This window comes from Mastomys coucha, unplaced genomic scaffold (genome assembly GCF_008632895.1).
Source record: "Mastomys coucha isolate ucsf_1 unplaced genomic scaffold, UCSF_Mcou_1 pScaffold3, whole genome shotgun sequence".
NCBI lineage: Eukaryota > Metazoa > Chordata > Mammalia > Rodentia > Muridae > Mastomys > Mastomys coucha.
In genome coordinates this window covers 7,496,543-7,508,419 of record NW_022196909.1, presented here as the reverse complement: position 1 = coordinate 7,508,419, position 11,877 = coordinate 7,496,543, and the positions used below count along the sequence as shown (strand labels likewise).

Below are 11,877 nucleotides of genomic sequence, written 5' to 3'. Positions count from 1 at the left end.
AAAAAAAAAAAAACAAGTCTTAAGTGTGCTGCCTGCAAGAAACTCACTTTTACCAACAAAGGTATACATAGACTGAAAACAAAAGGATAGAAAAGACTATTCTAAGCAAAGCAAGCAAGATTAACTATACTCAGATCTGACAAAACAGACCTCAAGCCAAGTTTGTTAAAAGAGACATTGGTAATGTTATATTGATAAAAGGACTGTATCAGGCCCCCAGACTTTAGCACAACTGACTCCATATTGAAAGTACCATTCAGGCCATAAAACTTAGCACGTAGACATCTCTGTCTGCTGAAATGAAAAGAAAGACTGGCTAATAAAGGTTTTTTATTGGCTTAAACTCATGTCTGAGTAGCTTCCTCTTGTGGATGCCCCACAATAGCACTAAGTTGAGTGGGTGGGGAATGGGGATTGGGTGGGGTGTATCTGAATGCAACCAACAGACAATGCATTAAATTCTCAAATAGCTATTTTTTAAAGTAAAAGGAATGATGTGATTTAAATATGGAATGTCACCAAACAGACTCACATGTTGATCATTTGGTCACTAGTTGCTGGTACTGCTTTAGAAAGTTATTGTATGTTTGGGTGGCCCCTTAAGATGGGACACTGGAAGGAAAGTTTTTTGAGTCATAACCCAGTCTGCTTTTAGCATGAGCTCTGTGTTTCCTGAACTGCTGAGATGTGAAGATGTGGCAGCAGCACACACTCACTGTCTTAGACTGAGCCACCACACCTCCCTTGCTATCACAGACTGTGAGCCAAGATAAGTCTTTTCTCCCTTACATTGCCCCTGTCAGGTACTTGTCACAGTGATAGGGCAACTAACAGGAGCATCAAGAAGACACAACTGTATATAACATCAGAGCGCCTGCTTCCACGAATAAACACTACTGGACATAAAGTGAATGCAACAATGCAACAATGGTGGATCCTTTCAGTAGCTCATTGTCCCCGATAGATCAATCATCTAGACAAAAAGTAAAATAAAATAAAATAAACATCATCGATGACTAGACACAAGACTCCTCCACAAAATACTTGCAAATAGTAACTTTCATATTGAGGTCCTATCACCATCCAGCCACATGACTGTTATCTTAAAAAGATAAATTCTGTTGGGTGTTAGAGGTGCGTACCTTTAATCTCAGTACTCAGGAGGTGGAAGCAGGGGCAGACGGAGGCGGATCTCTGTGAGCTCCAGGTCAGCCTGGTCTATAAAGCAAGTTTCCAAGACAATCAGGGCCACACAGAGAAACCCTGTCTCAAAAAACCAAAATAAATAAATTCTGGCCAAGACTAGAGAAAATGGAATCCTTTTGTACAGTGTTGGTAGGGATGTAATTTAGCACCCTCACCATAGCAAATCTCAGGTTTCATGGCTGGTTCCTGGAGTGTGGGTGCTGGGTGCTGGGTTGTGCTGGGTGCTGGGTGCTGGGTTTCAGGACTCCCCTGAGGTTCGAGGAGTAAAGACACTCACCTGTAGTTTTCCCTGACTTGGGAGGCCCCACAATCATAATCCTCACAGGCATAGTGGCTTTGGGTTTGGGTTGCCGGATATATTTGATGGGATTCATCATAAATTTCTCTTTAGTTTGTTTACTAGATAAGAAATAGATGTACTGCCGATGGATCACAGGGTTCAGTGGGTTCTCTGCATTTTCAACAGGTTTGATTGTCTCTCCTTCGCTTAGCTGTGGTACGATTGAATTCACACGTCAGACTTAATTTGTAAAGTGTTCCCTTCAATACATTTGGAAAAAACGTAAAGTATAAAAACGTAAGCGTCCTTACATAGTACAGAACTCCTAATTGTAAGTTAACAAGATAACTGGATACAGAGTGCAGGTTGTTGCATAGCATAAGTGGGCAGTGCAAAGCTTACTATTTGGTTTTTAGCTTATGACAATTACCTTCCAACCTCCTTCAGAGTGACTTGTGTTTATAGTGAATGCTTCTGAAAATGGGTATGAGATTGTTATACTTATTCATGAACTAATTTATCCTCACAAACAGATCCACTTCTAAAGCGGTGTTGTAGCTTATATTTCCCTACTCCTTTCTATTTCTATGTTGAAGCTCTTACTGCCAATGTGATTGTATATGGAGACAGGACCTTTATGGACAATTATGGTAAAATAAGGTCAAAAAGGTGAACTGTGGGCCAGGGGTTCTTAGAACAGGAGGCACGAGTGGGCGTACACAGGAAGCTTCACATGAAGGCCCTGTGAGAGAGACGGTAGTAGACAAGATGAGAGGCTTCAAGCACAGCTTGACCTATGCTTCTTCTCTTTGGAAACCACCCTGGATGCACCTTGCCTTGGAAGCTAAACAGGGTTGATCCTGGTTGGTACCTGGGTAAGAGGCCTTTAGTAGTACTACAAGAAAATAAATTACACCAGCTAACCTGCCCTGTGTGAAGTTTTGCTATAGTATTTGAGACAGGTAATACAGTAAGTCCAGCTGTATTGTCTTATGGGATAGACAAATTTATTCTGCATTTTTATACAGATGAAATCCTGTCACATCACTGATGACAGCCATGAATTTAACTGAGGTTAGTTAGGCTTGATGGTCTTTTGATGGAGCCGTCTCTCCTAGATGTGGAAGAGTGGGTATGAGAGTGTGTCAATGGTATTGTCAGCACTGTGGTTCATCCTGATGGGAATGACATCTCTGGCTAGGAGTAAATGTTAGGGACACAAAGGAAGTCAGGTAGGACAGAGTGCTGGCACCACATTACATACTTCCTAGCAGAAGCAATGGTGGGGGTGAGATGGCTCCATCTCAGCCTCCCAAATATTAATGGATAGCACTATAAAATATTTACTTTTTCCAAAATTACCACATCTTCTAAGCAATGTTTAAAAAGTGAGGGATGATGGTTTCCTGATGACTTTTTTGACTTTACCTTTACAGGGTCCCAGTAGCCAAATGAGCTCATGTGTTTGTAGGTAAAGGCGAGCATTTTATGAGCGAGGTGTAAGGATACTGGGTAACACTTTTCAAAAATGCTCTCACGGTTTTCCACCAGCGGCTTCAATTTCATATTCATTACATATTGTACAATATGCATTTTCCTAGCTCCGTTGACCATAATTATTGGTATCAGAAACTTGTCAAATTCATCCTGATAAGAGAAATTAGAAAGCTTGATGTATTTAGTGTTTCTTAGTTACAGTATGTAGACACAGCTTGGTGATTAAGCATTTAAAGCTATGTAAGCTTTATGAGGGACTGCCTGTGGGAAGATAAACCCATGCTGACCTTAGAGGGACCTACGCTGCTCTTGATCTGTGAAATTCATACCTTGCTAAGTAATGTTGCCTGCTGCCCTGAAACGTGCGTGCGCGCGTGCGCACACATACACACACACACACACACACACACACGTACACATGCACACACACACAAGACACTGGCCCTAATCACTCTCTTTGTATTCCCAAATTGCTATTCTTTAAGTAGTGGTGAAGGGAGGGTCATAACCTGTATCATCTGCATATTATTTGTTTCTGTTTCAAATTTCTCCCCCAGCTCGCTTCTCAGGCGCTCGGTTGCTTCTCCTTCCTGTTCCTCGTCTTCCTCGCTCATCTCTTCCTCATCCTTTGGAAACTCTTCCTCAAGGATGTTCTCAATGTCCTCCTCATCATCGTCTTCCTCACTAAACTCGTCTTCCTCTTTAAAAGCGGCCTGAGGGAGAAAACAGCCTCTTTATTCTCTGTCGAAACCCCGTGTCACGCAACACTGTTATGTAGTAACTGATATCAGCTGGCAGGGCTGTACAAATGTGAGAGCTGACACCTAGACATTTAATGTCTTTAAGGCGCTAAAACAGTGACACTTCCGCAAACAAATGGGATGCAAAATGCTATTTATATCCAGAGTTGTCATGGTGTGTTTTTTTGATAGTCTTTAGAAATAATATCTAATGCAGCTCAGAGATTACAAAACACTACCAGCGACATTGTCAACTGGAACAAGACCTTTAAAATGGGAACTATCTCATAGGATAGGAACTGGGGTCGGGGCACTGGATAAGTTAGTACATTGAAAGTCATCAGCCGAAGACAGAACTCTCACATCGACATGCCTATAAACACACACACACACACACACACACACACACACACACACACACATACATACACACACACACACACACACACACACATACACACACACACACACACACACAGTTCCAGCTAGACTTTTGCCAGCTCTGACGACACAAGCTAGAGTCATCCCTGAATATGTCCCTCTAGGGCCTGCAGTATGCAGCAAGCCTGTGGGGCATTGTCTTGATTGTGTGGGGGGGCCCAGCCCACTGTGGTAGTTCTGGGTATATAAAGAAAACCAGACTGAGCAGACCAGGAGGAGCAAGGCGGTAAGCAGCAGCCTTCCACAGGCTCTGGATCGAGTCCTGCCTCCAGGTTCCTACCGTGAGTTCCTGCTCTACCTTCCCTGGAGGGAAGCTCTAAGATGAAGTAAACCTTTCCTTCCAGGTTGCTCTTGGTCATGGTGTTCTATCACAACAACAATTAAAATAAAAAACAATTTAACTGCTTGTTGTATTTACTCAGTATGTGCTTTCTCCCTGTTGGTATTAGAGATTGGCCTTAAGGCCTGAGACGAGGCAAGTTTCTTGCTGTCCTAGGGTTGAACCGAGGGCCTGTACACACCAGTGGGATACTCCAAGACTCAGTTACTCCTCAGCCTTACTTGTCCTTTATTTTTTTTTAAAGATTTACTTATTTATTATATGTAAGACATTGTAGCTGTCTTCAGACACTCCAAAAGAGGATATCAGATCTCACTTTGGATGGTTGTGAGCCACCATGTGGTTGCTGGGATTTGAACTCAGGACCTTCGGAAGAGCAGTCAGTGCTCTTAACCACTGAGCCATCTCACCAGCCTGTTTCCCTCTCTTTTGACCCTTGTTCCTCAGTACAGCGTCTGTACCTCCATCTCACCCTGGGCACCTGGCGACTTTGTTGATTTACTCTCCTGGCTCTTCCAGGGTCTTTTCTTTCTGTGGCTCCCAACTTAATAGAAGGGACCCACATGCCAGAGAAGGCCCAGGGGCACAGCCAAGCGGGCAAGAAAGCAGAGACTGTAGAGAGATCTGGGATCTGGTTTAGAGAAATCTCTTTAATCCCATTCTGAGGCAGAGTTTCCACAAGATGGCAACATTTCCCATAGCATCTATGGAAACGGTCCCTGGGCTGCTGAAGCCAACCTGCAGGTTGTTAAGGTTTTCCTTGTCTGCATGTGTTCCTGAGTTGGTTTTAGGAGGGTAAAGCCAGGTATGCTGCCAATCCATGGGCTCTGCCCGTACCCCCACAGCTGGGGGAGCTGGGCTCATCAGCTGACGTGAAGAGCTTAAGCAAATACAGAACTATTTCTGCAAGGCAGACAAGTGCATTGTGGGCAACGGTTATCCACACACAGCCCTTTCCTGTGGTCTCTCCATCCTTATTTGAAAACGTGAAGGATCAGTGGGTGCTCACCACTGCCTGAAGACTTCTTTCTGGTGTGTTGGGACCCAGCTGATCTCAGAGGTGTCCTCTCCACTGTTGGCAAGCTGGTCAAGAACCAGCAAAAGCTTCTCACCCTGGAGCCCACTGAAAAGCTGGCCCAGGACCTGAAGGCTATCGAGTGTGCGGAGCGTTCTGCCCTTGCTCACACAGAACAGTCTAAGGAATGTGCAAGACAAAGCAAGATTGGCTGGCTGCCCCGGAGCCTCTAGAGGCACAGGAGAAGCAAGGCGTCTCTCCAGAATCCTCTCTGACCGAGGGTGTTGTCGTCATACCAAAGCAATGTTTAAACCAAACAGAAGATTAAAAATTAAATTCATTCCCGCAATAGTGATAAATGACCTACACCTGTCCACAGGCACTGTGAGAGGCGAGGCCAATGGTGTTCCCTTTGCCCATATTTCCATAAACCCACTAGGAAAAGAATTCAATATCCTGAATGAACTTTCAATTCCTTAAGTCTCAAGGGCTAAGTGGGAAGGCATCTATAGTTAAGCTGGACCGTCTGAGTTCTATCCCAGGATCCACACGGTAGAATGAGAGAACCAACCTTCCAAAGTTCTAAATAGTCCTCTGACCCCAACATACACACTGTGGCATGCAGGTCGCTCCCTCTCTCACACACACAGTAATAAAGTTAATCCTAGGAGTTTATTCTTATAGTTTGGTGTATAAATTATTTTAGTGGGATACATAATCAATTTTATGAAGGACAAGTCTTAGTGGAAAATTTACAACATTCTATTTTCTACAAAGTAGAGCACTACATCTCTGAATTCAAAAAAAAAAAAAAGAAGAAATCATATTATTCCAGTGCTAACAAGTACAAAAATAACAAACCGGGTTCATATAAAGTTTATTCTAAAAACTAATTTCCACTTTTAAAAAAACCAAGACTTTTCTACTTAGTCAAGGCTCTGGTTTACCTAAAGAATAACAAAGAAGAGAAATGAAATTATTAGCAACTAGAGAAATTCAAAATGAATGATTTTCTCACTTCCAGTGAGAACTCCTAGCTTAAAAGAGACTAAGGAAATGGCTGGGTATTATGTCTGAATTAGGAGTCTCTGGTCTCCATTTTTTATCCCTCTGGAGAGATAGTAGTAAAACAGGATATAACCAGTAAGAGCTGGAGGGAACTTACCAGTTTTGGTCTGCTATACCCAAAAGTCTGGACTCTTTTGGCAGTTCTTTGCTGAGAACTGTAAAGTGATTATGCAGGCAACACTAGCGGTGGGCTTTTTGGTAGTTAACTGTTGTTGAGTCCATGTTACAGTGCTATTTTGAGTGTAGACATTAGTATGATGGTTTGGACAGAGTTCATGCCAGAACATGTTTGCTGATGAAGTTAGCTCTGGCCAAGGGTTGTGTAAATTCTTGAAGTAAGATCAGGCATGAAAGCCAGTTAATGCCTGTTTAATGTAAGGGGGGAAATGCTTGCTAATGGATAAAAGGAAGGTGGAAGGAAGGGAGGGAGGGAAGAAGGGAGGGAAGGAAGAAGGGAGGGGAGGGGGGTAGAAGGAAGGAAGAAGGGAGGGAGGAAAGGAAGAAGGTAGGAGAGGAAGGAGGGAGGGAAGAAGAGAGGGAGGGAGGAAGGAGGAGGAAGGGAGGGAGGCAAGCATGCAGGCAGGCTAGCTTGTAGAGGCAAACATGAAGTGGAGGCTTCTTGTTCTTTGAGAGTTAGGTCCATTACAGAGGGAAGGCCTGGTGACAGGACTGTGTCTGGGACTCCTAACTTCCTCACATCTTGGTAGAACAGGAAGAGTGGGCAGGAAGTGAGGCTGGACTTGAACCTCAAGGCCTAATATCAGCAACCCATTTGCTACAGTAAGCGGGTAGAAGTTCTACAACTTCACAAAACCAAGACACCAGCTGACATATTCAAACATACAAGCCCGGGCAGGGGTAGATTTGGGAGGGAACAACACTTCACACTTAAAACACAATACCTGCCTAGTTCTATCTCCTATGACTTCTGTATCCTTGAGTGGTTAGGCAATAACTGCAGATCAACTAGTTTGATGAGGGGACAATTGTTCCCCAAGTAAAGCAAAACCCTAGGGTGGCTAGACACCACCCGGAGCATTCATAGGTTCTTTCCTCCACCTCATTTCACATCCTGATACTATCTAGAGTTTAGTTTCAGGTAAAATTTATAGGCTCCATCTATCCCCACTCCCATGCTTTCAGCCTGTCCCCATGGAGATAGCTGGAAGCGTGAGAGCAAGAGGAAAATTCCAAAGAAATACAGTTCAGTGCACTGTGCATTTTGTATGAGAATACTTCAGCATCTTTAGAGGTTTCTTTTTGTTCATGCCCACAGAAGTGGTGCATGCTTTTAATTCCAAAACTCAGCTGAGGCAGAACCAGAGGCAGAGAGAGAAGCAGAGGTAGGTGGGGGAGGAAGGCAGAGGGAGAGGAAAAGAGACAGAGACACACACACAGAAGGGGGAGAGAGAGAGAGGCAGAGAGGCAGAGAGACACAGAGAGATGGGCAGAGAGGCTGAGAAACAGAGTCAGAGAGACACAGAGAGATGGGCAGAGAGACTGAGAAACAGAGTCAGAGAGACACAGAGAGATGGGCAGAGAGGCTGAGAAACAGAGTCAGAGAGACACAGAGAGATGGGCAGAGAGGCTGAGAAACAGAGTCAGAGAGACACAGAGAGATGGGCAGAGAGGCTGAGAAACAGAGTCAGAGAGACACAGAGAGATGGGTAGAGAGGCTGAGAAACAGAGTCAGAGAGACACAGAGAGATGGGCAGAGAGGCTGAGTAACAGAGTCAGAGAGACACAGAGAGATGGGCAGAGAGGCTGAGACAGAGAGGCAGAGAGACCCAGAGGAAGATACAGAGAGATGCATAGAGAGGGAGAGAGAAACAGAAGGATGGGGGCAGGGAAAGCAGGGGCAGAGGCAGAGGATCTCTGTGAGTTCAAGCTTAGTCTGGTCTATGAAGCAAGCTCCAAGATGGCCAGAGTGACACAGAGAGACCCTTTTTCAAAACAAAACAAAACAAAAAACAGAAGTTGTTTATTCTTTTCTGATTATAAATATAATAAAAGGTTATTTAAGATAGTAGCATACACCATACCAAAAAAATAAAAGAAATAAATTTCACTAATCCCCTGTAAACTCATATATATATATATATATATATATGAATGTATATATTCTACTTACTTCTTTCCTTTTTTTCTCTCTCTCCAAAATAAGTTCAGCTCTTCTTTTAGCAACCATATCCTCCTGTTGAGGAAATATTTACAGGTTTGCAGTGGACAAACATGATAAAATCACTTGCTATGTGTTAAAACACCTTTTTAAGCTGGGGCTGAGGTATGGTGGAAGGGTAGGACCTCACCAGAAAAACATGTGACGGTGATTGACCCAGCACATCCTTTCTGGACTATGTCCCTCCCAAGTGTTGAAAATGTTTGGAAATCTTTTTCTTACTGTGGAGACATGCCTTTGAAAGCATATACGACTCAGAGGGTATATGCACGGGGTCTGACATAGTGGATCTGTTCAAATGTCTTCAGGGTTTTGGTGTTGCTTGGCTCAGGACTCCCCAAAGCTTGACTAATTACAGTGTGCCTGACAGAGGCTGGCACTGTCTTTGGCATTACGGTATATATCCTTTCACTTTCTTCTCAAAACACAGTACCAAGGCTGATAATTCCCCTGCGCTAAGGGTGTGATAATGGGGATCCAGAGAGAAATGTACAATAGCACCCAGGGCAGGAGTACCTCGTGTGGCTACCCAGCGAAGGGCTTAGTACACCCACTGGAGCTAAAAACACCATTAGGAAATGGGTTTGGACAACACGGGGAGCTCTGACCCTGACAGTCTGAGACTTGACTCAAGACAGACATTTAGAAGGCTGGTCTGCGAATAGTTGGGAGGATGAATGGGAGAGTCCAGGGGCCAGTCCACGAGAGAGCACCAGTGTCATTCCAAGAGTCCTGCTATAAACGTGAAGGAAGGGATAGTTAGTTTTGAGTAGGAGCTTTCGAAGGGGCCAATCCTCTGCTCTCTCACAGCACCTCTGCCTCCGCTGAGCCCATCCACAGCTGCTGTGCCTGAGAGAGGCCTCCTGGGGGGCCTGAATACCACTAATTTAGAAAGAGTTACAGAGACAAAGTGTGGAGCAGAGACTGAAGGAAAGGCCATCCAGAGACTTACTCCCCACCTGGGGATCCTTCCCATATACAATCACCAAACCCATATACTATTGTGGATGCCAGCAAGTGCTGGCTGACAGGAGCCTGATATAGCTGTCTCCTGAGAGGCTCTACCAGTGTCTGACAAATACAGAGGCGGATGCTCGTAGCCAAACATTGGACTGAGCACAGGGACCCCAATGGAGGAGCTAGAGAAAGGACCCAAGGTGCTGAAGGGGTTTGCAGCCCCTTAGGATGAACAACAATATGAACTAACTAGTACCCTCAGAGCTCCCAGAGACTAAACCACCAACCAAAGAGTACTCATGGTTCCAGTTGCATATATAGCAGAGGATGGCCTAGTTGGTCATCAATGGGGGGAGAGGCCCTTGGTCCTGTGAATGTTCTATGCCCCAGTGTAGGGGAATGCCAGGGCCAGGAAGTGGGAGAGGGTGGGTTGGTGAGCAGGGGTAGGGGGTATGGGGTTTTTGGAGGGGAAAGTGGGAAAGGGGATAACATTTGAAATGTAAATAAGGAAAATATCTAATAAAAAATAAATTAAAAAAAGAAAGAGAAGCATTAACACATTGGTGATCAGAAAAAAAAAGCTTCAAAGAAGTCCTGCACTCGGGAGGCAGAGACAGGTGGACAGACAGGTCTATACAGAGAGACCCTGTGTCAAAAACATAAACAAAAAGGCTTCAAATAGTTTTTAATTCCTATTAAAGGATGAAAACTTTGATGAAAAGTGTCTACATGTTTACTGCTGCATTACAATCGGAAACCCCATTTTTGTGAACACTGCTTAGAAACCCAAGCTGGCGGTAAGCAGACGTCTTGCGGTAAGCAGACGTCTTTCCTTGTACCTTGATTTTTGCCTTCAAGTCTTTGATGAGCTTCTTCCTCTCTAATTTCTTGAGCTGTTTTGCTTTCCACTTCTTAACTTGGGCAGGAAGGACACGATCAAAGATATCTTGATCATCGACTTGTATTATAACAGCGGCATCTGGGAAGAATCCACGCTCCCCCAGAAACTGGGCCTCCTCAGGGTACCGTGGGAAGCCGTCCAGTATGAAGCCCGTGGAGCTGGGTGGAAAATTCCATAAAGTTGCTTAAAATATTGATATTCTACACCCAAAAGACAAACATCAAATGTTTCTCTCTATTAAGGTCTATTAATCTATCTATCTATCTATCTATCTATCTATCTATCCATCCATCCATCCATCCATCCATCCATCCATCTCTTTCTCTCTCTCTCTCTATCTATCTATCCATCCATCCATCCATCCATCCATCCATCCACCCACCCACCCACCCACCCACCCATCCATCCATCCATCCATCCATCCATCCATCTCTTTCTCTATCTATCTATCTATCTATCTATCTATCCATCTATCATCTACCTGCCTATCTAGCTATCAATTTCTATATGACATCTATTACATGAAAACAGAAGAGGAACCATTTTGTGAGAGGAAAGAAATCAGTGAGAGATTATATCTATACCTATACATCTATAGATGTAGATATATGAAAATGTCATAACCAGCTCATTATTTTGTATGATAACTTAAAAATCAAATAGAAAAATTACGTTATAGATCTACTTATACTACATATTGATGTAGGGGGCAAAGAATGTTGGTGCACACAGATAAGCACTGGGGAAGCCAGGACGGTTAAACCTGTGGGCGGGCGTCCTTCTGAGGAGAGAGATGTTCACCCCACCCTCCTCCCTGCAATCGGGAATGGTTGTCGTTCACAACCTGTTCTTTTACGTTCTGATGATCCAGGATCTGCCTGTATGTTCTGGAATTTATGTTTACTTATCCCAGGCCTTTGAGTTTGCTTAAACAGGGCAAAAATCTATGACCTCAGACTCTTGAAGTCTTGGTCCAGCACTGGTATCCAAACTTCTAGCAGAACCTAGTCTTGCTCTTGTGTCTTCTCAGCTTTACTTTCCCCGCCTGCTGCAACGTTTGCGGAGGCCCCTCCCCCATCTCATCTCTGCATCTATCATAGAGTTTAACATGTATTGATGGATTTTGACTTTATTAGATGGGTAATAAATAGTTTAAAGAATTTACACCCTTCCCACTTGCCAGCCCCTTTTAGTCTGATAAGTTTTTTTGATTGTTTTTATTTGCTGTTATTGTTGGTTTTTTTTTTGTTGTT

The 11,877-nt window shown here is 43.9% G+C and overlaps 1 protein-coding gene across 9 annotated transcripts in view; it reads right to left on the bottom strand.

The window, feature by feature from the left end:
- Ak9 (adenylate kinase 9) overlaps positions 1-11,877 on the bottom strand; it is a 137,443-nt gene that overhangs the window by 26,389 nt on the left and 99,177 nt on the right. For 8 of the 9 annotated variants that reach the window (XR_004112534.1, XM_031348417.1, XM_031348419.1 and 5 more), the window contains 5 exons: positions 10,563-10,782; positions 8,719-8,781; positions 3,493-3,696; positions 2,915-3,133; positions 1,484-1,697 (listed from right to left, as the gene is read on the bottom strand). Coding sequence is in view for 8 of the 9 variants with exons in the window: in XM_031348417.1 (XP_031204277.1) it covers positions 1,484-1,697; positions 2,915-3,133; positions 3,493-3,696; positions 8,719-8,781; positions 10,563-10,782 (920 nt within the window). In the remaining variant the exon portion in view is untranslated. Of the gene's footprint in view, positions 1-1,483; positions 1,747-2,914; positions 3,134-3,492; positions 3,697-8,718; positions 8,782-10,562; positions 10,783-11,877 lie in introns of those variants that run through there. The other variant, XM_031348424.1, reaches the window with a different exon arrangement.